General features: G+C 43.4%; 2 protein-coding genes and 1 long non-coding RNA gene across 6 annotated transcripts in view; 1 reads left to right on the forward strand and 2 right to left on the reverse strand.

The window, feature by feature from the left end:
• The window catches only part of COL14A1 (collagen type XIV alpha 1 chain), a 180,650-nt gene extending 171,182 nt beyond the window's left edge, over nucleotides 1-9,468 (forward strand). Inside the window, exons 46-48 of one of the 2 annotated variants that reach the window (XM_032777229.2) lie at nucleotides 6,037-6,114; nucleotides 6,984-7,139; nucleotides 8,478-9,468. In XM_032777229.2, the coding sequence (XP_032633120.1) occupies nucleotides 6,037-6,114; nucleotides 6,984-7,139; nucleotides 8,478-8,797 (554 nt within the window). In that variant the 3' untranslated portion in view covers nucleotides 8,798-9,468. Of the gene's footprint in view, nucleotides 1-6,036; nucleotides 6,115-6,983; nucleotides 7,140-7,952 lie in introns of both variants that reach the window. The other variant, XM_032777230.2, reaches the window with a different exon arrangement.
• Nucleotides 9,469-15,357: 5,889 nt separating this feature from the next.
• Nucleotides 15,358-18,802, reverse strand: LOC142046407 (uncharacterized). The gene is made up of 2 exons (XR_012655393.1): nucleotides 18,456-18,802; nucleotides 15,358-16,498 (listed from the first exon to the last, which is right to left on the reverse strand). It is a non-coding gene; the product is annotated as an uncharacterized LOC142046407 (long non-coding RNA).
• Nucleotides 18,803-20,481: 1,679 nt separating this feature from the next.
• The window catches only part of MRPL13 (mitochondrial ribosomal protein L13), a 50,416-nt gene continuing 45,748 nt past the window's right edge, over nucleotides 20,482-25,149 (reverse strand). For all 3 annotated transcript variants that reach the window (XM_032777232.2, XM_075063205.1, XM_075063206.1), the window contains exon 7: nucleotides 20,482-20,787. In XM_032777232.2, coding sequence (XP_032633123.1) covers nucleotides 20,763-20,787 — 25 coding nt within the window. In that variant the 3' untranslated portion in view covers nucleotides 20,482-20,762. The remainder of the gene's footprint in view (nucleotides 20,788-25,149) is intronic.

Raw genomic sequence — 25,149 nt, forward strand, 5'->3', positions numbered from 1 at the left:
AAAGAGAAGTCTTCCGTTCAGATGAATAAACAGGAAAGAACTTCAGGAGCCCTGAGACCAGCAGGCAAAATATTGCTTTGCTAAGAAGTGCAGAAGAAAGAACACTGGGGTAACATTTTGAAAAGTGCCTGAGTAACTTAGTAGCTCAAATCCCATTGCTTTATAATAAGATTGGGAATGCTAGGACCTAAGTTACTTTTAAGAATGAGACTTAGCCATTTTTGAAAATTTTACCCTGGCCATTTGTGACTTTAAACAATGGGATAAATGCTAACATCTGTTCTAAGGAGCTTAGTAAGCTGAGGGGAAAATATCAAATAAGCAAAACAGAACCCAGCCACTGGTCATGAGAAGAGCAAGAGTTTAAAGAGGAACATGACATCATCCTGGAAGCCAGCGTAGGATTCTGGAGTAGGAGTTGCATGCTAAGCAGTCAGAATCCTGGCTGTTGAGTTGCTATAATAGTCTGCCAATACAGTTTGGCAGGCAGTTCAGGAAATGAAGAATTACAGTAATCAACTGTAGTTGTTATAGAGGCGTGAATTCCAATCTCCAGGTCAGGGCTGCAGGGATTGGGGTGTAATCTGGTAATAGTTCTCAAATGAGAAAAGGAACATTAGTAACACGTTTAACACGTTCTCACATAGGCCGTAGTGTAATGTTACACCCAGATACAGAAGAAGTGGCACTGCATTACGGCCATCAAGTGGCGAGGTGGCCACAGGCACTGAATTTAATCGTTGCGCACAGCTAAAAAGAAGCATTTTATGTTTAATGGTAGTGAGTTTTTAAAAGATTTTGACTGCCATAAATTCATGGGTGAGACATAAAGAGTTAAATCCACAAAAGGATTTAGGCACAAAATTTCAGACCTAATCCCTGCTCAGCTGGTGCCTACATTCCCTGGGTGCCTACATTTCTGCTGGTAAAATCCCTAAGGTGGCCAAATTTCTGCTGCCGGGCACATGCACAGCTACCTTGGTCCTGATGCCTGGGTGCCTAAGCTCCAGGGAGATCCTCATACTAGGCCAGTTGTCCCCAACCTTTTTCGTCTGGCAGGTGCCAGACAACAAGCCACAGAGGACCGTGGCGATGGACGAGCATCTGCCAAAATGCCGCCGACAAGCGGAAACGTCAATAGGCATCGCCGCTGACAAGCAGCATCATCCAGAGGCATCGCCTCCAAAATGACATCATCTGGATGATGCTGGTTGTTGGCGGCATTTTGGCGGATGCTCATCTGCTGGCCAGTACACAGGGGCACTTAGATGCCCTGGTGGGCACCATGGTGCCTGCGGGCACCGCATTGGGGATCCCTGTACTAGGCAGTGCCCTATCTATCTAGCATAAGGCCTTGCATGAAATGCTGGTATGGGTAGTGCAAAGTAGAACAGTTTCAACAGGAGAGATTCAGAGAGAGACCTTTCCCAGGGTAACCCTATAGCCCAGTGTCTGGGATTCAAATCTCTGCCCCACATCTGGTAGAGGGTGGTTTTGAACTCGTGAGTGCTCTAACCACTGGGCTAACAGTTGTAAGGGGGGCTGCTGCATCCTCATTTATTTATTTTATTTTGTAGAAAGGATTTTGGTGCCTAACTCCGTGAGAAACGTGTGACACTATCTCAGGGTTCTCAGGACTGAGAGATGCACTGTTACCAATCTGCCTGAGAGAGAGACTCGTTTGTGAATAACTAGTTGTCAGGTCCCTGACACCACTAGTCTGTAAGCCACCCAAACAAAGTCCTTAGAGCTCTGCCAGCCCCTCCTTTGCCTTGCAGATAAATAACAGGCGCACCCCAAATCCTGAACTCCTCTGAAAGCATCCCCCTGTAGTATCCAGCCCCTGTCACTGGACACACTAATTTACCAGATTCCCTGTTCCCAAAGGAATAGTATAAACATAGCTTAATTGGTACAACTCAGGATTAGGTCTTTTATCACACCACACCACACCACAAAGATATATTTATAGTGAAACAACCATATGTTAATTATCAAAGATTAAGATTTAAGATCTACCGAGTCAGGATAATAGAAATAAAAATAATTACATATAAAACAAGAAGTATAACATGCTTCTTAGAGTCTACACTTAATTTTATTTAAATAGGCTAAAATTCTTGTCTGAAGTAGTTTCTCAGTAGGGTCAGCACCCAATGTTATTTTAAGGCAGGGGTCAGCAACCTTTCAGAAATGGTGTGCCAAGTCTTCATTTATTCACTCTAATTTAAGGTTTCACCTGCCAGTAATACATTTTAACATTTTTAGAAGGTCTCTCCCAATAAGTCTATAAACTATTGTTGTATGTAAAGTAAACAAGTTTTTTAAAAATGTTTAAGAAGCTTATTTTTAAATTAAATTAAAATCCAGTTCTTATGAGTTTAGAGCAGTGGTTCTTAACCTGGGGCGCATGCACCCCCTGGGGCAGGGCTGCTGCAAGGATATTTTGTGCCCTAGGCGAAACTTCCACCTTGCCCGCCTCCCCCCCGCCGCATCAGTTCATCGAGGAGCAAATCTCAACGAGCCTTTATAGACCCCAGGGGCCAGCCATGCCCAGGGGCTGCTCCCCAGACCAGGTTCCCCCCTCCCCGCCCCCTGGTCTCCCCTGGAGGGGGCACAGCCCCCCTGCAGCCCTCCCAACCCCACCCAGGTGGCCCCCACCCCGAATCTACTCACTGGCTTTGCCAGGCTTGGGCCGCTGCAGCAGCTCGGCAGGGAGGAGCTGCCTTTTGGAGGCACCGGAGAGCCAGAGTGTCCAGCTTGTGGCAGCAGTGAGCCTGAGCCATGTAGGAGCCGGCATGATGCAGAGGGGTAGCAGCCCTGCAAAAGTGGTGTCGCCGCTAGTGGGGAGCAGCTGCACCCTCCCACTCCTCCTGACCAGGCTGCGGCCCTGCACCCCCAGGAGCTCCTGCAGGCTGCAGTGGATGTATGAAGGTGCCAGTCCCCATGTGCCCCCCGGCTCCTCCCTTGCCTAGGATTACCATATTTCAACAATCAAAAAAGAGGGGAGAGCCCTACCCTAGCCCTGCTCCCATCCACTCCCTCCTACTTCCCACCCCAATTGCCTCGGTTGGAACCCCCAACCCTCCCCTGCTCCTTGTCCCCTGACTGCCCCCTCCTGAGACCCCCTCCACCCTAACTGCTCCCCTAGGACCCAGCCCCCTACCTGTCCCCTGACTGCCCCAACCCTTATCCACACCCCCTGCTCCCAGACAGACCTCCAGGACTCCCACACCCCATCCGACCATTCCCCACCCCCTGACAGGACCCCCAGAACTCCTGACCCATCCAACCCTCCCCTCTGCTCCCTGACTGCCCCCTGGGACTCCCCTTACCATGCCCATGCCGGTCAGATGCTGGCTCCATGTGGAGGCAAAACTCCACATGGAGTGCTGAGGAAGCGGTAGGGGGGGAGCTGTGAGAGGGGCGGCAGTGGCGGCTCACACTTCCGGGAGCCGCAAAACCCGAGTGCAGTGAGCGGAGAGCTGGGGGGCGCCTGCCTGGGCTACGGCCTGGTACCCCTCCCTGGGGGTTGGGGGGACTCCTGCAGTGGATGCATGTAGGCGGCGGGCCCCATGTGTCCCCTGGGTCCCTCCTCACCACGCTTGGGCTCTGTGGCTCTTGGGAGTGTGAGCCACCTCTGCCCTTCCCGCAGCAGGCTCAGGGCCCTGCGCCCCGGCGGCTCACACTCTTGGGAGCCACAGAACCCAAGCGCAATGAGGGAGGAATCGAGGGGCGTGCCTACCGCCAGTCTGGGGTCCTGGCTGCCAGCCCCGCTCAGCCTCCTGTCAGCCTGGAGTTCCCTTCACTCAGCCGACAGCGGGCTGAGTGGGGCCAGCGGCTGGGACACTGGCTGGCAGCTGCATGCCACGCAAAATCAGCTCGCGTGCCAAAGGTGGCACACATGCCATAGGTTGCCAACCCCTGTTTTAAGGGATGTTCCTTAACCATTTTAAACATTAAATGGCAGTTTGTGATAATTGCATTGTATACTTGAGGGGAGTAAAACATACACTTGAGAGCAAAATATATGATATGTGAAGGGAAATGATGTTTCCTTAAAATGTCCCTTATTTTTCATGTGCTTGCCCCTATTTCCATCCAATAAAGGTGGTCACTATCTCTTCCCTAATGCCTTCTTGCAGTGTTTCCAACCAGGACAGGCTGGGAATCCCATTTTCATTAATGTAATTGTACTGCCCAGTTACACCGTCAAATGCAGGATAGGTGCTGTCCCTGTACCCCAGGTATAGTCCAATATACCTTTGAAGGAAGCACACCCCCCACCCCAGAGGAAGCTCTTTTCCCCTTGCTATTCTCCTCCTGTTACATCTCACTGCCCTCCTTCTGCATTTAGCTCAGAGGGGTGATTGTGAATGAGCCAATACTCAATTTATATTTCAACAGGCAGACCGTTTCAGCTGGTCTAGCAGGACACCAGTTTTTCACTGGGAATAATACCTTGATAGAAACAGTCAGGGCGTTCTGTCAGTACATAGCCATAACGTTTTTAAACATCATGAGTACATACATTTCACAAGGATATGAATGACCAGCATGATCCTGGTTTTGGTATCTTACATGACCCTTTTTATAGATAAATACCATGACAGAAATGTAGTGGATTTTGTCCACTACAAATGAGTATGTCAGGGGCTACTGTTAGAGAGCAGTGACCCCTTTGCCAGTTGACACTGAGGGTTTCTTAGGGTCACAGCCGTTCATGGCTGTGAATTTTTAAGCAGAGGGAGGTGCCTTCCTTGGGCCCAGACTTAGGTGCCCAACTCCCTTTGAAGGGCAGGGCTTAGGCTATGCCCCTCTCCTTGACATTTCCTATGGGCTAGCTTAGCAATGATGGCTTGTGTGAATCCCATTCTTTACTGCCTAATGGAATCCTCAGCATTGACTTAGGCATCTAGGCTTCCTACACAAGGCATGGGGAGCATTAGGTGCTGGCATAAGGGCTGACTTCCTCTCTATCCGGGGGGGGGAGTGGGTGGGGGTGTGTCTGTGTGTGTGTGGGGGGGTGTGTGTGTGTGTGTGTGTGCACATGCGCGTGCGCGTGCACTTGACCTGCAACCCCCTGCCCTGGGCCTGTCCCAACTCCATCCCTTCCTCCAGGCCCCCACCCCTGCCCTGCCTTTTGGCCACTGTCGGAAGACAGGCTATTGAGCTAGTTGAACCATTATTTGTTCCTAGTATGGCCATTCTTAGGTTATTTTCTTATGTTGGGATAGCTGCTTTATAACAAGTGTATGAAAGGATGCTATAGGAGTAGTTCAGGAGATAAAATATGTTAATGTGGGGCTTTTTCTATTCCACTGGCTATGTGGTCTCCTATGACATAGGACGGATACTGAGTTGATGTCTTCAGGGGAAGTTCAGCCATGTTGCAAGGGGTGGGGGTGGAGGTACCTAACTCACCTGCTATGGCAGGAGGGACATCAGAGCTACATGGAACTGGCAACCTCAGACAGGGTCTTATTACCTGTTCTTGGGACCAGATTCTGTACCTCATTGTAGGTTCTTTCTATTGCTCTTAAAGGGGATGCAGTGGCCCCCTGAGGACTCCTGCCAGTGCAAGGGTGGTATAGGACCAGCACAAGATCTGCTTTAGGGGCAGGGAGTTGGTGAAACACATAGTGGCCTGGCTGTTCTGGGCTGCAGCACACTACAGAGACAGCTGTGGCCAGCTGGGGCTTCCTCTTAATTTATTTCAGAGGCTGCACTGGGGCAGGCTGGAAGTAGAGAGGCATAAAGCCACCTTTAATGGCCCCCTGCTGCACCTTCTCTGCTGATCCTCTTGGGCAGTGTGGCCTGTGCTTCCTCTCTCTCTCTACCCTGCTGGTGCCATACTGGCAGCAAGCCTTAGAAAAGTTGTGACACCCTTTGGTAGACTGCCTGTAGCAGGAGGGAGAGATGGGATCCCCCCGCTTTCAATACCAAACACCAGTCTGTGGAAAGATGACTGAGCCAAGCAGCCGGTTTATAAAGACCTATGTTCAAGTGTTGGTCTGATTCTTAATATTTCAATAGGTTTACCAGGTGAGAAGGGAGAAAGAGGCAACCCGGGTGTTGGAACACAAGGTCCCAGAGGCCCACCAGGCCCTGCAGGTAAAGTTATTACTCCCCAGAGCTCTCAGGGTTAACACATAGCTGTAACCCCTTCTAGTATTTGCAGGCCAGTTGAGATTTTCAGGGATCCGTCTAGCAACTTGCAGGCTTTGGCTACAAGACTCTTAGTGTCCCAAATCTACCTCAGTGTCACAGTGCTTGTGTCATGACATCACAAGCCAGCATCACAACATGTTCTCCCTTTGCCTGAAATAAACCGCTTGTCCAAAGGAAACGTGTTTTCATGGAATAAGGAGTGGATGCATTTGGTTTCTTATTGAAATATTTATGTCTACTGGAAAGGTTTATATTTAGTTCACGGAAAAATATACAGGGTGAAATCCTGGCCCAATTGAAGTCAATGATAAAAATAGATTTGACTTCAGTAGGGCCAGGATTTCCCGCACTGAGTATATTGCTAGAAAGGCAGAGTATTCCATGTGTGTAATACGGAATGGAGGAGGTAAGGGAGGTTGGACTATCCTCCTCAAAAAGTTACCTGACACTTGGTGCAATCTGTTGAGCAGTAAAGTAACTGCAAACATTTGCTCATCAGAGGTATTATAATAAACTTTCAGGATAAAAAACCCCTCTGTCTGGTAGGGAGGACGTAAGGAGGACTTAGCAGTATCCAGAGAGTATGTGAGGCTCATCAGCAGTAGCGAAATCACGCAAAACTCTTGCTGGGGGAGTTTTAAGGAGTTCCCAGGAGTCCCCTTCTCCTTAGTGAAGCTGTCACTCTGGGTATTTTACAGCATTCTCAGAGCCAAGGTATCCTAGCAGGTGCTTCCAGTGCTGCCAGGATGTTCTAAAGGCAGTGCCTTTCCTGAGGATGGTAGTTATTTGTTCCATGCATGTACTTTATGCAGGACCTTCTGGTGAAAGTCGAACTGGCAGCCCAGGGCCACCAGGATCTCCAGGCCAACGAGGCTCACCTGGTCATACAGGTGTTCCTGGTCCACAGGGTCCTTCTGGCCAACCTGGCTACTGTGATCCTTCTTCTTGCGCTGGGTATGATGTGGGAGGTGAGTACATTTTTTCAGTGTAAATAGTCTTTATCCAGCCTTCAGGAGTTAGCTTTGTAGTTGGGGTGGGATGAGAAGGAAGTGTAGTGCTTTTACCAACAGCCAAAGTAAGATGGAGGCCTTTGACAAAACTTGCATTAAAATGTGATACCTCTTGAAAAGCTATGGGTCTAGTTCTGCTTTAATTTATGGATTTACACTAAGAGAAGAGTGTAACCGAGTAAGAAACAAGAAAATTCACATCAAACTCAGAAAGCCTATACCAAGAATGAAGTGTATCAGTATTGTCTTATGTGTGTATGTGGCACTGTCAGATTGTATGCATCCACTACATGTCAACTGAATGTTTTATTTGTTGAGTCTCCAGTGGAGTCTTGTAGTCTTTAAACATATTACCCAGTTTCCTCATTGATGTGGTTCTATATAGCATGAAAGCATGAACTCTACTAAACAAAAACTACTGTAACCCGAAAGAAGGATGCATGTGCTCATCAATAACCAATGAAACATAAGCCAGAAAACAGAATCTTTTCTAAAATCCCTTCTGTAACATTTAGGGATCCTGTATTGTAGTGTTTTCCACTATAATAGATAGAGGCAATGGAAGGAAATTAACAGGAATAATGACACAATCATGATACCAGACTTTAATTTTAATTTTCTGTTTTAGTAAGATATTAGTCACTACAAATGTAATACATGAGACAGTTTAGTCTGTATGTTTTACTGATCTGTATGTTTTTGTTGTTCGTCTCTTCCCATCCTTTTTGTCCTCTTTACCCCCATCCTCTCTTGTTCATTTCCGATTTGAAGGCCCAATCCCTTACAATGGCTTCCACTCCAGAAGGTGAAAGGCTCATTCTGGTTGCATTTTTCCTTTCATTTGGCTGAAGGTCAGAAATGGATACTGAGCTGCCCTATACTTTATATCAACAATATTGACTGCCACTAACAGACTTTGTGTTACTGCTATCTATGCACTTATCTTCCTTTCCCTGTTAAAATTAAAATTTGCCTGACCTTTTCTGTCCATTAATGATAGATTCTAGGACATAATTGGAATCTGGTAAAGCAGACAAATTGCCTTAGTAAATAATAAGCACAATGGTGTAATTTCTGGTGATGGTGTCCAACTAACTTGGCTGTCGAGTGGTAGGTTTGTTTCCAATTTCTCCTGCTTATTAATTGTGTTAAATGTTTTCAGTGTTTCTTTTTGTGAATTAAATGTATTGTATTTGAAGAGATGTAATATTCCAATTTCCTAATTATTACCTTAAATTTTCTGCTCTCCTCCTTTTGTGGTAACCATATAAATATTCTTGCTGGTGGTGGGTCAAGGTGGATACGGTGATACAACTGATCAAGACATCCCCGTAGTTCAATTGCCACATAACTCCTACCAAATCTATGACCCAGAGGAACTTTATGATGGTGAGCAACAGCAGTATATAGTTCATGGGTCCTACTCGCAACCAGCCCAATATCCCCAGTCCTCCTATCCAGAACCTCATCTTGCTCAACCAGAGTTTACTCCTGTTCAGGAAGAGATGGACGCCATCGAAGTGAGATCTCCTGGAATTAGTCGTTTCAGAAGGCAAATATCAAAAAGAAGTGTGAATGCTCCAATACACAAGAGGGCAATTAAAAAAAACACTTAAGGAACTGTTAAAAGGGAAAATTTATGTGCATATAGTTTTTAGGCTTGTGTCCAGTTGCCTAAATTATCATCATGGAAAATGGTTACAGGCTCATATGTTAAAGGGAAAATAATTGTACACAACCACATCAACAAAACAAATAATGGTAATTATGTTGCATGCCAGAAACTATTTATTAGTATTTTAGCGGGTTGGTGCTAGAAGATCAAAAGGTCATTTATAGACCTTTGAGACTCTTGTGTACTGTTTGACACATTATTCAAACTGTATCTAAAAAAAAAGCGCATCACAATAGCTGGTGTAATTAAGACAATTCAGAAAAGTTAATTCAGTAGTATCTTGCTCTCCATGTTTCTCTATATGATTTATTCTATTAATATTTTGATAAATTGCTTTCCTAGCAGAGTAACCTTACTAAATTCATATAATATCAGGGTTGGAAAGGACCTCGCCACTGAAGAGACTGCATATTCAGTAGGATTCCTTATGCCTGGCTGTTACATCCTTTCACAAAGAAGTCTTATGTTAATGGGATTTTTTTTTTACAGTATCTTTTCAAAATACACAAAGTTCTATGGGAACATGCTGATAATTTATTGTGAACCTATTTCAATTGTTTTGTACGGAAATAAAGGTTGCAAACTTTTATAAGTTAACATTCCATTTTGTTGATTTTAGCCCCAGATATTTGGACTAAACTTCAGATGGCAGCATGTAAAGGCAGAATATAGATACTTTCCAATTATAACCATTTATTTTTGCCTTCAGTGTCGTATCATCATGACAAAAGGAGTAGAATGGAACACTTGTTTGTTTTGCTCTACGAAATGCACACAGCTGAAGTTAAATTTGTATTTATTACTTGAAAAGTACTAGTGTAGGACTAAATATGAATCAGAAAACAGAATGTGAAATACAGATTGACCATATAACATGTGGACACTGCTACTAGTTTGATACCCATATGCAATATCCAAAGGACTGGCATCTGTAACTGCAGAACAGCTTGGTCAGCTAATGATGGCACAGTGCAACCAATCAAGACACAAATCAATTCACATAATACTGTACTTTAATCTATAATAATTGTGACAGGAGGGCCAGGGAGGAGTGTTAGAGGGAAATATATAAGCCCAAGGCTAATAAAGGAGTGGTTCCCTGTAGATTAGGGAGGGTGGCTATAGGTAAGGGTGACAGTCAATTAAGGCCCTGTCAGGAACCTAATAAACGCCCCCTACTTCAGGCAGACAGAAAGAGGACTGGAGCTTAGAGGTGTGCTGTGAGACTTGAAAGATCAGAGAACCAAAGTAAGGGAGATCCTGCCCCAGCAGAGGAGGGAGACTCCCCCCACCCCCAGCGTCTTAAGGATTGAAGGATAAGAACCCGCAGGGGTTGAGAGGGGCTTGGGCTCAAAGTAAGGAGCAAACCCAGACCCCTTCCCCACTTCCCTCCTTTACCATCTTCCTGGGTGACTAGTAGGGCCCTTGGCACCCCAAGAGCAGGGGCAAGGGGTAGCATGTTAGCCCCCCGCCAAGAAAAGCGCAGGACCCACCATACTAACACCGGCCATTTTGTCACATAATACACATAAATATATTTGCCTTTTTACAACTCAAATCAGAGTTCTGACCAGAGAAGGCAACAGTTATGTTAATCTTAATGATAAAACCTCTTGTAGGATTAAAAAAGAGTAAGTTGCGTACCTTATAGTAATTGGAGGTTCTTCAAGATGTGTGGTCCTTACCTGTGGGTAGTCATGTGCTCCATGTGTCCAGAGTCGGGAATTCTGAAAGCTGTGTCTGTTGGTGCCCTTTATCTCCTCAGTTGGGGGCATGAGGTGAGCAAGGGTGGGGCAGACTGACCACTCTCCAGTTCCTTCTCTACCACAAATCGAAAGATGAGCCAAAACAGATGGGCTAGAGAGCAGGGAATGGAATACAGATAGCTACCGCACATCTCAAAGAAACTCCAGTTAATCTTCTCTTCAAGTGCTGGTCCCTATGTGTATTCCACTGTGGGTGATGGACAGGAGTACTCAGGAGGTGAGACAGTTCGACCGTCCTGGCCTTTATCTACTTTTTTGAAGCTTGAAGTTAGGAAGGACTCGTGTGGACCAATGGACACAGCTTTCAAAAATTCTCCAGCTATATGGGTACCGACAGTGGAATAGACATAGGGACTAATGCCCAAGACTACTTACAAACTTCTCAGAAATAAGATCATTTGTATTGGAGTAGTGCTTAATCATGGACCAAGGTGCCATTGTGCTAGGCACTGTAAAAACATTCTAATTTAATAATTACTCCAATTTTTAATTCTTATCCACGACTGATCGCTTTGGAATATGTTTTGTCTATACTTATGCTTCTTAAATGCCTGTGTGTTGGGCTAAGAGATTGCATGGCAAAGATGAAGCAACTGACACCAGGGTTATTGTTCAGCATAGCTCATCTTCCTTCCACTGAAAAAGGCCACCGTGTATTCATTATCATCCAGCTACGGACTGTCAGTCTCTGCTTGCACCCCCTGGTGCGTCCTCTTAGCTCATCAAGATAAAGGGAGGTGACTCATTGGCATTTAGTCCACAACAAAGTTGTATATTTTTGCTGTTCAGTCTCAAAAACCTCTGGCCCAAAATTAGGCCCCAATTTACCAGAGCAATTTATGCATAGGAGTAAGGCCATCCCTGTTCATTTCCCAGTGCGCTTTCCAGTTAGATAATCACACATTTATAGTCTGAACTTTAATTTCTGCACTGTTATTTCTTAGCTCTCTAACTCTTACCATTCTCCTGCAATTAGCAGGGGATTGAAGAGGTTGCACAGTAAATTTCTCACTGGGACTTCTTGCATTTTATGGAAGAATGGTGGAATGGCATAGAATGACTGACTGACTACATATCATGGCAGGATGTACGCACATTCATGCATAGTAATTCCTTCCAGAAAACACTCAAGTCTGCCTCACACAGACTAGCCAAAATAATTTTTTTTTCTAACTTTCCCAACTACACCTTTGAAGTTATTTTCATGATCTAGTTTATAGATTCATCATCAAATTATAAGAGATGCACGTACAGGTAGCTCCCTGTATGAGCTGTTTTTAACTAATTCTGTATAGCAAATAGGTACCAGTATAACATTAAGAGGTCAGAGGACAGTTATACCATTTTTTTTCAATGCTGGGCTATAGTGAGTCAAATTCCGCAGTCCTTAATCGGGGAAAATCCTTATTGGGATTAGGTCCTAACAAACAGCTTTAGAATGCATACTGACCCCGAGAGCTGTAAAAATGTTTGTATGTAGTTGGTAGGCTACTGAAGTATTTTCACACATTAGTTTTAACATTTTGAAGATGGCTATCTGCATCTTTCATTGTAACAAAATGCAAAATACAAACATTCCTAATGCTAACACTTGAACCTTTTCTAAGTACTACTTAAACGTTTTTAACTTCATTATGAAATCCAGACAATCTCACCAAGTGTACTGAACTGAAGTTAGTTTGCTAGTAGCAAGACCAGAGGAAACAGCAGCAAAAATAAACGAATCAGAATTTTGTAGAAATGTTTTGCAGAGAGGATCTCTCTATTTGTATGAGATTTGGGCAAGACTTAGTGAACCCAATAAACCTACTTAAAGCCACAGTCTCTACTGTTTGAGTTAGAAAGAAATTCATGTTACTGTAACTGCAAGGCTAGGAAATTAATATACTGTTGTCTAAACAGAGTAGTTGAGCAGTAAGATGTATAGTCAGTCAGGCCAGGTCTACACTGCGACTTTAAATCGGTTTAATGGCCGATATACCGATTTAACGCTGTATCCGTTCACACGACGTCGTCATTAATATCGAGTTAAACGGCTCCTTAAATCGATTTCGGAACTCCTCCCAAACGAGAGGAGTAGCGCTAAATTCGATAGCGATAACTCGGATTAGGGTTCGTGTGGACGGAAATCGACGTTATTGGCCTCCGGGCGGCATCCCAGAGTGCAGCACTGACCGCTCTGGACAGCAATCTGAACTCGGATGCAGCGGGCAGGTAAACAGGAAAAGCCCCGCGAACTTTTGAATTACATTTCCTGCTTGCCCAGCGTGGAGCTCTGATCAGCACGGCTGGCGATGCAGTTTGAAATCGAAAAAGAGCTCCAGCATAGACCGTACGGGAGATACTAGGTCTGATCGCTGTATGGGGAGACAAATCTGTTGTATCCAGCTCCGTTACAGAACACGAAATGCCAAAGCGTTTGAATAAAAAACTCCAGGATACACAGCGCTGTGTGACAAGCGTAACGGGAAGCCAGAGACTCAAATGGACGCTCATGAAGGGAGGGAGGGGGTACTGAGGACTCCAGCTATCCCACAGTCCACAGCAGTCTCTGAAAATTATTTGCATTCTTGGCTGAGCTCCCAATGTCTGTAGGTTCAAACACAGTGTCTGGCGTGGTTCAGGGAACAGCTCCTCAGTTTATTTCCCCCCACCACCACGTGAAAAAAAAAAAGGAAAAATTGCTGTGCTATGGCGTTTGCTCAATGCACTCCGCGAAAAAGGCGCCAAAGGGTTGTCTGCTGCCTTCACAAAGGGAGGGGTGAGGCTGTACCCAGCACCACCCGGGGCAGTGTTTTCTGCCCCATCAGGCACTGTGCTCTCAACACGGAAGTGGGAACTATGGGATAGCTGAGGAACAGCTACCCACAGTGCACCGCTCCTGAAATCGATGGTAGCTTTGGACCATGGACGCAAACAATCGATTTCGGGATCCCACTGTGGACGCGCTAAACCGATTTTATTAGATCTGTTTTGTAATATCGGTTTAAGCTAATTCGAAATAATCGTGCAGTGTAGACGTACCCTCAGAAGCAAGGCAGAGTGCTATCCATCTGCTTTAGACTTTGGATTCAATGCTGAATAAGCTCAAATCCACTCAACTGGTTTTCTTCCATGAAAGAGATTTTTTTCTGGTCTGCATTGCCACTCATGTAACTAGCCAGCTCAAATGTACACCTCAGTAAACAGAGTAAATCACAGCCTATAAACTTGTCTTTCTAAAGAGCTTTCCCCAGAGACTGTACATAGGTAAATAATTCCCTCTGAATTTTTCTGTCACAGATGCCTATCATGTTGGTATCTAAGCTCCAAAACTAGATATACAAGAACTATGAAAAGACCAGACGATGGTCTCTCTCCACCTTTCACTAGAGTTCAATGATGTGTGTGGTATTTTGTTGTTGCTGAAAGGTTTGTTAATTAGAAAAGTGGGTCTAAAGCAGCATATAGTATGATGTTACCAATGCTTTAAAACATATACTTTGCTTATAACAAGCCTGCCATTCTTAGCTCTGCAGATGTCATAAATCAGCATAGTGCCCTCAGAAGTTAAGGGAGCTACATAAGTTTGAGAATGGCCCATTAATTAAGGGTATGTCTACACTACTCGCCAGATCAGCGGGTAGCCATTGATCTATCGGGGATTGATGTATCGCGTGTAGTGTAGACGCGATACATCAATCCCCGATCATTCTCCTGTCTACTGCTGAACTCCAGCAGTGCGAGACGTGGAAGCAAAGTTGATGGGGGAGCCGCGCCCATCGATCCAGTGCCATGAGGATGCGAAGTAAGTAATTTTAATTCAATCTAACATACATCGCCTTCAGCTAAGCTATTCTTGTAGCTGAAGTTGCGTATCTTAAATCAATTCCCCCCCCTCCCCGGTGTAGACTAGGCTATAATGTACTCAAAATTACATCCCACACTGAATCAGTAAGCTCTTCTGAGTGACTGGCAGTACATAATATTCTATCATTGGCTAAGGTGTACTTAGGATATTCCTAAAATAAAACTGAAATGTTTTTCCTAACAGGTTAACTAAAGTGTTATGAATTAAGGATTCAGGATGTCAAAATGCTTACCTACAGTTGAGTATATTATGTATATAGACTGTGATTGTGACAGCAGTCTAGAAGGTTTAGACACTGCCCATTAAAGTTAATAGATGTGTCTAAACCCCTTAAATCAGTTTGATAAACTCAACCATATTTCAGTTTCACTGCAAGGTAAACTAATCCTGTCTCCAGAGTGAAGCCCCCCTATTAATAACTTCACTATAATGTAAATTCAAATAATTCTTAGATTAGTAATATAGACTCAAGCCTTCCTCATAATGAGGAGACTCATCAGGACTCTGCTCCATGTATGGTATTAACAGTTGCAGTATATAATCACTGTACTAGTTATATTCTTGCTCCATATTCTTCAGATACTGGCATTAACCACCATGGAACAACTCTCCCCTCCTCCCCACACACAGAAATCCTTGTAATACACAAGTTAAAGAATAACTTTGAGGCAATACAATGAGCATATTGGTAATGTTTCACATTATGAATTAATTTATGTATTGTGGTTCATGACTTGAGCCTATATTTACAGTTTAGTCAAGCAAATATTAAAATTGAGGCAAGATTTACTGGCTTACCATAATCAAAGTACTAAATACACACAAGTTAATATATGTGAACCTAGTGTGTCCTCTGATGATAAATAAGTGGTAATGCCCACCCAGCAAGTCATAAAAATATTTTATTTGGAATTTGTGCACTTGCCAAAAAAAGTAAAAGACACATGCTCTGGCTCGACATTTCCTCCAAAATCCATTCACTTGAATCCTGAGAGTTACAGACTTTGCCAGATGGTCTAATAAATTAAAGTTGCTGATTGTGAAGTATTTAACACAGGATAAATGGCTGAAACCATCCAGTGCCTACCTATAAATATATACTGTATCCTCACACAAAAAAGAGGGCTTATTTCAAGAAGTTGGATGCTTTTAAACAAACCCCAAGAATACTCATTCTATGTTAATGACTGAAATTAGGTTGCGCGATCACTGGCTAAGAATGTTTTCTAAAATAAGTCCATTTGAATGCCAAAGAAATGGCCGATATGAAAAATACATTGTAAGCAAAACAAAATGTACTTTCTCTTATGCTTTGGCTATAGAAAACTGAGCCAAAATTTCCTTGAGCGACTAAAAGAATAAAAAATGGGCATATAAGCAATCCTGCATCCTCAACCCCAACGGCAATACTAGATTAAGGGCTTAATTCCATCAGCACCTTCACTTAGGAGCATTGTGAACACATGTGGCCCTATCGACTTCAAAGGGTAGTTTGTGGGAATAAAGTACACTCGAGTGAAAAGATTTGCTACAACAGGCCCTTAAAATTTTTGCCTTAATTTGCATCACTGAACAGTTATTTTGCTCATCTTCAGTAAGAAAAATGCTGTATTTCTGTACTTTACATAAAACAACCTAATTCTCCTAAGACAGGGTTGAAGGACAGATTTTGGTTTGAAAGGAAAGAGGAAAAAGCTCTATGTAATCTATTTGGTTTTCACAGTTGGTGTGCTATGCAGGATTTTTCTGGTTCCAAAGGGTTCTTTGTCTACTGACGTTAGCCCACTGTTGAGTTGCCATCCAGGCTTGCCCTTCCTCATTTACCCAGGAAAAAATATTTTAAGATTATCCACAGCTCAAGATGTACATTTCTGTGGCTAAGTGCTGAGCTATGGATACACAACATTTATTTTAAGGCAGAGATGGTCATGTGGACACCACCCTTCTGTCACAGTGTTAGTGTCCAAGGGCACCTAGGGGCCAAGATGGGGCCACTGCCCTAACCCAGCCTCTGGTTTGCAGTCCCCTGGCTGAGGCCTGGTCTACACTACGCGTTTAAATCGATTTAATGGCCGTTAAATCGATTTAACACTGTACCCGTCGACACTACAACGCCCTTTATATCGAAATAAAGGGCTCTTTACTATCGCATTCTGTACCCACCCTGACGAGAGGATAGCGCTAAATTCGATATTAACAGTTCGATTACGGTGAGTGTGGACGGAAATCGACGTTATTGGCCTCCGGGCGGATCCCAGACGCAGCACTGACGCTCTGGACAGCAATCTGAACTCGGATGCAGCGGGCAGGTAAACAGGAAAAGCCCGCGAACTTTTGAATTACATTTCCTGTTCCCCAGCGTGGAGCTCTGATCAGCACGGCTGGCAATGCAGTCTCAAATCGAAAAAGAGCTCCAGCATAGACCGTACGGGAGATACTGGTCTGATCGCTGTATGGGGAAAATCTGTTGTATCCAGCTCCGTTACAGAAACAAATGCCAAAGCGTTTGAATAAAAACTCCAGGATACACAGCGCGTGTGACAAGTGTAATGGGAAGCCAGAGACTCAAATGGACGCTCATGGATGGAAGGGTCTGAGGACTCCAGCTATCCACAGTCCACAGCAGTCTCTGAAATTATTGCATTCTTGGCTGAGCTCCCAGTGTCTGTAGGTTCAAACACAGTGTCTGGCGTGGTTCAGGACAGCTCCTCAGTTTCTTCCCCCCACCCAACACGTGAAAAAAAAGGGAAGAAATCATTCCTTGACTACTTTCAATGTCACCCTATGTGTACTGAATGCTGCTGGTAGACGGGATGCTACAGCAGTGAAGAGCAGTATCCGCCCTCTCCCTCTCCGGGGGTAGATGTGCAAAGAACTGCCCCATCTCGAGAACCCTATGCCTAATAATTGCTCAACATCGAGAGGCATTATTCCTGATTACTCGCAGTAGATAGGACAGAACGGCTAATAACCAGCTTCATCATCGAACTGGGGGCTGAAAATTTTTTGAAAGCAAAATGGGATTGACTCGCTTGGCAATGAGTCAATCCTCCTTATGGTTTCTAAATAGAGTCCGTCCTGCCTGGACTGTCATAGCCTGGAGGTCTGCCTCCAAGTGCCTCCCACCTCATTTTATCTCACTAACAAGTCTCTGTTTCTATTCTTGTATCCTTACAACTTCATGACACAAATGGGGAGGGGCACTGCCACGGTAGCCAAGAAGGTTGAGGGCGGAGGGAAGCAACGGTGCGGTTGTTGCAGGGCAACCCTGTGAATACTGACACGGAGCAGCTGTGCTCTCTGATACACTGGATCTCTATTACACTTGCCTATTATTCTAGGCAGACGGACTCTATTTTAGAAACATAAGGGAGGAATTGACTCATTGCCAAGTGAGTCAATCCCAATTTTGCTTTCAAAAATTTTCAGCAGGGGCACTCGTGATAGCAGGCGACAGTACAGAGAGGGGAGATAACCGTCATCTCATTGCCAGTTTACTCCGGCAGTAGACGGTACAGAACGACCGTAACCATCTCTGCTATCATTGCAAAAGCAAGTGAATGCTGCTGTGTACGCTGGAGTATCGCCTCTCTCTCCGCATCCAGTACACATACGGTGCCGGAAAAAAAAAAAGCTGAACGGCTCCATGGTTCGGTGCTATGGCGTCTGCCAGGGCAATCCAGGAAAAACGGTGCGAAAGGATTGTCAGTGATGTTTTCCGAGGAAGGAATGACTGACGACATTTACCCAGAACCCCCGCGACCATTACATTCAACCCTGAATTCCAAGAGGCGGGGAGACTGTGGAACTATGGATAGCTACGGAAGTGCTACCCACAAGCAACGCTTCAGAATCGACGTTAGCTTGGAGCATGGACGCACAACGCCGAATTACTGTGCCTAGTGTGGCCGCAAGAAATCGAAATTATATATCAGTTTATAAAACCGATTTTAGCAAATTCGATTTTATCCCGTAGTGTAGACATGGCTGAGTCTCAGATAGTCCACCCTCTTCCAGGGTTGTCAACAAACAGGAAAATGAAACACATGACTGTTCCAAAGGGTGGTGAGGTCTTTCTTCAGAGGGTCTCTGGTAAACTGTGGCCCTAACCAAGCATAGAACTAGTCTAAAAAAATAGTCCCACAGCAGTGGTTGCAGAGGCCCTTCCTTCTTCAGGGAAGAACCCATTGGTTGCCAAGAAAATCTTGCCTTCATCAGCCCTTCAGGATCTGAGGATTGGAATCAAGCTCTGCTCTGCGGTCTGCCCCAGCTATGTGTATCTCCCTTTTTAAGCCCTTCCTCTGAGTCTGAATCTCACAGATGTGGCCGTGTCATAAACAGATAGCTAAGGGTTAATGTTTCTTTACCTGTAAAGGGTTAACAAAGGAACAAACACCTGACCAGGGGACAATCAGGAAACAAGATTTTTCAAACTCAGGAGGGAATTTTTGGGTATGTGTCTTTTGTCTGTGTCTCTGTTCCGTGCTCTTTTGGCTATGAGAGTGATCTCTATCTCCAGGCTTTTCTAATCTTCTGTTCCAAGTGTAAGTACAAAGGTAGAAGACAAGTTTTTATATTGTTTTTGTATTAATGTGTGTAGTTTGCTGGATGTTTTAATTGTATCTTTTTGGATAAGGCTGTTTATTGATTTCTTTTAGCAATTGACCCTATATTGGTCTACTTGATACAGAGACAAGTTTATGTCTTTTTTTTTTTTTTTTATATAAAGCTTTCTTTTTAACTTGTTGGATTTCTTTTCTACTTGAGGCTCAGGGGATAGGATTCTCTGTGCCAGGTTACGGTCTCTCTCAGGGAAAGACTGGGAGGGAAATCTCTTTGTGCCGAGTTGCAAAGCTTTACTTTGGCAGGACTTGATGAGGGGAAAAGAAACTGGGATGTCTCGTTTTGCATTTCAAGGAATTGAAATAGGGTGATCGTCCAGGGCCATCCAGGGAGGGGAAGCCGGGGAGGAAATAAAGAGGAGACAAGGGGAGGGGGTTATTTCCCTTTGTTAACCCTTTACAGGTAAGAGAAACATTAACCCTTAGCTATCTGTTTATGACAGGACTGATTGAGCCCATGATAGTTTATTAACCCAAAGCTGCACCATGAAGTGTTTGTAGAACCCATCATGCCCTCCCATTTGTAATAATATAACCTCAGTTACAGTGAACAATGGCAGCATTGGAAAAGTAGTATTAGGAAAGTATTTAGTTGTCATTTAATGTGATTTAGCAGGTAGAAATAAAAGTGTCAGTACCATGCCACCATCCAGCTCTTTGCAGACTACTGCAAATTGCACAGCAGACTAACAGTGGTCTATGAATTACAATTTGGGAACTTTTAGGCTAGTACAAGGAAGAGAAGTCCCCATTCTGTCTGGGTGTTATTTAAATGTCTTAAAACTAAGTGAATGGCTTACAATATTAACTTTTAGGTTAAGCTGATGCTAATATTAATACAGTACTATGCAAACTGCAGGTTCACTTAGGGCCACATTCAGCAAAATCTCTCCTGACTTCGATTCAGCATGTCTTCAGAATCTGGAAAAGGTTTTCTGAAGAACTGGGCATAAAAGATTATGTCACAATACAGTTTTATGTGCACTCAGTTTAAAAACGTTTAGTTATAAATAAACATGCAGAAGTGACAAATGGTGTCCTTACATAGCCCAAGTCAAAGTTTCCTGAAGCTCCAAAAAAGGCTATGCAAGTATTAAAGGGGTTCTAAAATACTTTTCTTGGTTTTTCTTAAAACTGGACTTTGCTTTCTATTACATCATAAAATGTGTGAAAATAAACCATCTGCCATGGCAGGACAATAAAATAGTTAATTTACAGTTGCTGTATAGTTCATGGGAGTGAAATGTCCATAACTGTTCACTGCGATTATTCCTAGAGAAAAGGAGGCACACAGTTCTGCTGCTTTTCGTCTGAGAGTACTGACATTTAAGCTAACAACCCGTTTCCATTAGAAGTAAATACGCAGAAAGATAACTAGAGTTCTATATAGAGAAATAAAATCATTTTATTAACATTCAAAATCAAAGGCTAGATTCATGCAATACATTCTGGAGCAGGAAATGTCAGAAATATTATATCAGTGTTTAGCTTGGTATTTCCATTACACTAAAGATGACTGATCTTCCCCAAACAAATTTTCCTTGTACCTGAAAAAAATCTGTCCTCTACATAGAATGGATGATTAAGATGCACGTGGGTTTCCAAGTTAATGTGATGCTGGAACTCATTTTTTGCAGGAAAGACAGCAGTTCCTCTTTCAGTTCTTTTTCACATCTTTCGATAATCTTTAGGTCTAGGAAAAAAACAAACAAACATCTTACCAACAAAAACAGGAATAGAAAATACACGTTTGACTTAAAATTGCTGTAACCACCATATGTATTGTAATTTCCTTATTTTTGGTGCCTGAAATTTTGACCTTATGGTTGGTGGGGTTTTGTTTTGGTTTTGTTAAAAAGAAAAACGAACACACAAATCTAGCAATAATAGACCAAACCAGAGCTTTGGGAATTAACAAGCCTCAAGCTTTGTTTGCAAATTGTTTGATCCTGGGTCTAGGTTAACTGCTCCCTAACTTCACAAAGGTAACCGTGCATCTTTAAATGAATGCATTCTTTAAATGACTAAATACTGCTATTCAGTTTTTTCCAAACTCAGATTTGTTTTTTTAAATCTGAATAAGCTCAACAAAACAAGACAAATTTGAAGTTGAGAGCTTAGACTATACTTTTGAATTATCAAAAACCATGAAGGTGAAGAATTTAAAAATCCACTTTACTTTGCATCTTTTCTGATGTTTATGTTTTGCATTTCAGTCTGTTTGGACAATGAAACTAGATTATTCACAGTGTCCTGGGGTTCACTAGCAAACAAAGGAGTTACTAGCCCCTGCCACTCTCTGCCAGTATCATCCAGTGGCAGCAGGAACAGACTTTTTCCTGACTCGTGCTGGACACAGGCTCAGGCCAGATCCCAGTCTCTTGAAGATTGCTCAGTAGTGGCACGGGATATGGCCCTGACACCCCCAGTAGATCTTGGGGAACAGTACAGGCTCCCCAGCCATTTCTGAAGCTGTCCATTGGTAAACTGATGATATGGTCACTTGAGATGGAGGGAGTGGGCACTGTGGACAGCATCATCAAACTGCTTTAAAACACAATCTGCCTTAATATAACTTATTAGGAAACGCAACACAAAGCAACAGTTGCTTTCACTTACAAACCGGAAATGGGTACAGTAACTATATAGCTCTTTTCCGATTCTAACTGGATACAAAAAGATTTTTAAAAGAGGAGACCTCAGCATGTAAGCCAAATAGTGTACAAAGGGTTAGTTCAGTGGACTCCATGTGAACTTCATGGAATAAAGACGTTTGGAATATTTCATTGTTGTATGCAATTCACAAAAGTAAACCCGACTAAATGTTCAGATAATGCATTCAAACAACAGGAAGTCAGTGAAGAAGTATCGTGTACTCAGGCTAACTGCAGGAATTCACAGCAGGGACCACGCAAAGCATTCACCTAGATCAAGGATCGGCAACCTTTGGCACACGGTTTGCCAGGGTAAGCACCCTGGTGGGCTGGACTGGTTTGTTTACCTGCCGCATCCACAGGCTCAGCCAATCGCGATTCCCACTGGGCACGGTTCGCTGTTCCAGGTCAATGGCGGTGGCGGGAAGCGGCAGCCAGCACATCCCTCGGCCCGCGCCGCTTCCCACAGCCCCCATTGGCCTGGAGTGGTGAACCGCGGCCAGTGGGAGCTGCGATCGGCCGAACTCTGATCTAGATGATTCCACAGAAAGCAGGCAAAAATTTGACTTTTTTGTTAGGTGTCAAAGCCACATGTCCAGGATTCAGCATTTTCCATGGATTGTAAAGCAGTAAAAAGGGCACATGTGACATACTACTTTATATGAAAGCAACTGAAGTGGTGATCTACAGTCAGACCTTGGCTACTTATCTCACGTATTGCTATACATGATATACATTTTAAGAAAAAAGGGACAACTGACCTTTTATATTAGGTACTACGTGACTTTTTACCATTCAGTCAATTGTCCCACTTTAGTAGTGCACTGTTTGTATTAATCTCTGAATTCTCTTTGTTCCACATGCAACAACTGTAAACAACACGTATGGACTTCTAAGGAAATATTTAAAAAATTGGACAATGTTTATTCAATTATAATATGGAATTGAAATAAGTCGAGCATTCAGTATCTGGTAGATGAAGCAAAGCCATGTTTCACAGAGCTTTGCAAGGTATCATCTTCCCAAATCTCTGGAAATGCTCCAAGTTGTGTTACTCTAAGCTCACAATCTGTGCATGCTCACGTACTTCAAAATATTGTAGTGTCTGTTGTGCATCAAAAGTGAGATTTTCAGAAGTGCTCAACATTGGCCTAACTTTGCTCCCATTGAAGTCAATCGGAGTCTTACCTGACTTCAGTAATAGCAAAGTTGGCCAAACACTCAGGGATTTTGAAAATCCAACACCAGAGATACTACTGATTGCACGGCATAGTACGAGTTGCCTCTTATTGAGTATTTCACAGTCTTTTTGCGTGGGCCAAATCATTCAACAGACAGACAGACAGACAGACAAAAAATAACGCTTTCTCTACCCTGAGCACTGAAATTTGTTTCTCTCTGAATGGCAGCTTAACACTTCAGTCCAGTCAGCTCGCAGTCTGTGCAGATCAAGCCTATGTTAAACTGATTACAGATCTGAGAGTCCCACAGAACTTTTCACTGAGCTGAAAACACATTCAGGATTGTTTTCAGCTTTGTTTTTCTGCATGCAGACTGCAATTTGGACTTAAAGTTTGGAATTGAAGCCTCAGTTTCCAATTATATGAGGTTAATGAAGCTCAAACTGATTTGTCTCTGCTGCAAGTCTACCATGAACAAACACAAAAGTTCTTAAAGCCTTTTCTGAAGTCACACTAGGCTTTCACACTACTGGTAGTTTGCTTTTTTAAAGCAATAGTCTCTGCTTTACAGACTGTACTTGGCACTGGTAAAGCTAAGCCTTGAAAAATATTGCCTTTGGTAACGATGATATTAATGTTTTGTCGCAGAAAGAACTGAAGCTTAAAAAAAACTTGTCCGACTCAAAAAGCATTAAGCTATTAGTAAACACCAAAGGATAGCGCCTTGCTGATAAACCACATACATCTGGGGAGGTGTGTTCCACTGGAGAGGGAAATACTTTATCACTCTCACTCTCAACAAAACACTGCGATAATGCATTTGAACAAACTGTTTTAGTGAAACCTAAGAAAGTATCCGTCTTTTAACTACTTCAACAAGGAAATACGGTCTCCTAGAAAGAACCGGTTCAAAACTTCATCTGCTGGTTGAGGAGAGAGACTACACATTTTTAAAAACTGAATATTCCTGTGAAAAGTTTATCTGCTGCATGTTGTTAATTGCAGACTCCTGGCAGAGGGATACAACCTCCCCACAATCAAAAAAATGCACAAATGAAGGGAAGAATTTTGGTTTTGCCAATAACATGTAATGTAAATCTATGCAGCTGATGTCTGCCATCAACATGCACATGCCAGGAATGTTACATTGCATATAAAAAAAGCTTTGAAAACATATATCAGTAAAATTATAGGAAAAAAATTACAGTAATTTAAATAACTAGCCTCTTCTAATGAGAATTTCTATGAAGCTACTGCTTCTCCCTCATTAGGAAGTACTTTGGAATCAGGCAAAACAGATTTGAGAGATGGTCCTGAGCTGCAAAATTTGGATACAGATTTTAAATCTTATGCCCTGTTGACACAGCAGCATTTTTTATTCCCCTAACTGGGAAGAGATGGGCACAGTTGACTAAACTCTGTTTTTGACCAGAGAGCGTATAGTTAATACTTGGTAAATTTTAAGCTTCTGCCATCCTTGCTTGCTGCCTAGACTGGCACACAGTTCAGTTTCTGTAACAAGTTAGGCACACACTTATTTTATTTCAGAGTAGCAGCCGTGTTAGTCTGTATCCGCAAAAAGAACAGAGTCAGTATGTCCATTCCAGTTGGTATGCATACTTTCACCTTTTCATGTTCTCTGTATGTATAAATATCTCCTGTCTGTGTGTTCCATTCTATGCATCTGAAGAAGTGGGCTGTAGCCCACGAAAGCTTATGCAGAAATAAATTCGTTAGTCTCTAAGGTGCCACAAGTACTCCTGTTCTTTTTACTTATTTTATTGTGGCGACAGAGGCATCCTTATACTGTCCCACTGAAACTGGTAAATCTAATCCTCCCCTCTTTTCAAAACTCTGTGAGGTTAGACATGTCACAGAGAACTTTCCCATGTGATACAGGTACCAGTCTATGTGCCTGAATTCTGAAGACTCTATCCCCGACCCCGTGTAAGCAATCCAGTAAGACTTTGCTTGATACATTATGCAGAAAATGCTGGCCAATTTAGAGCTTCCATAATTTTCTTTTGCAGGACCTATTATTTTCAGCACATTGTCTTAATACCTTAAAGTTGTGAGTGTAGAGCAATCTCATCTACTACCCAGAATCCTATGTGAGGAAATATGGAATAGGTACCAGGCATGTGGGTGGGGACGACACAGTTGTGATGACAGAAAAGTTTCTCTAAGGACATACACCCAATCATATTACTTGTAACCAGT

Source organism: Chelonoidis abingdonii, chromosome 2 (assembly GCF_003597395.2).
Source record: "Chelonoidis abingdonii isolate Lonesome George chromosome 2, CheloAbing_2.0, whole genome shotgun sequence".
Classification (NCBI taxonomy): Eukaryota; Metazoa; Chordata; order Testudines; family Testudinidae; genus Chelonoidis; species Chelonoidis abingdonii.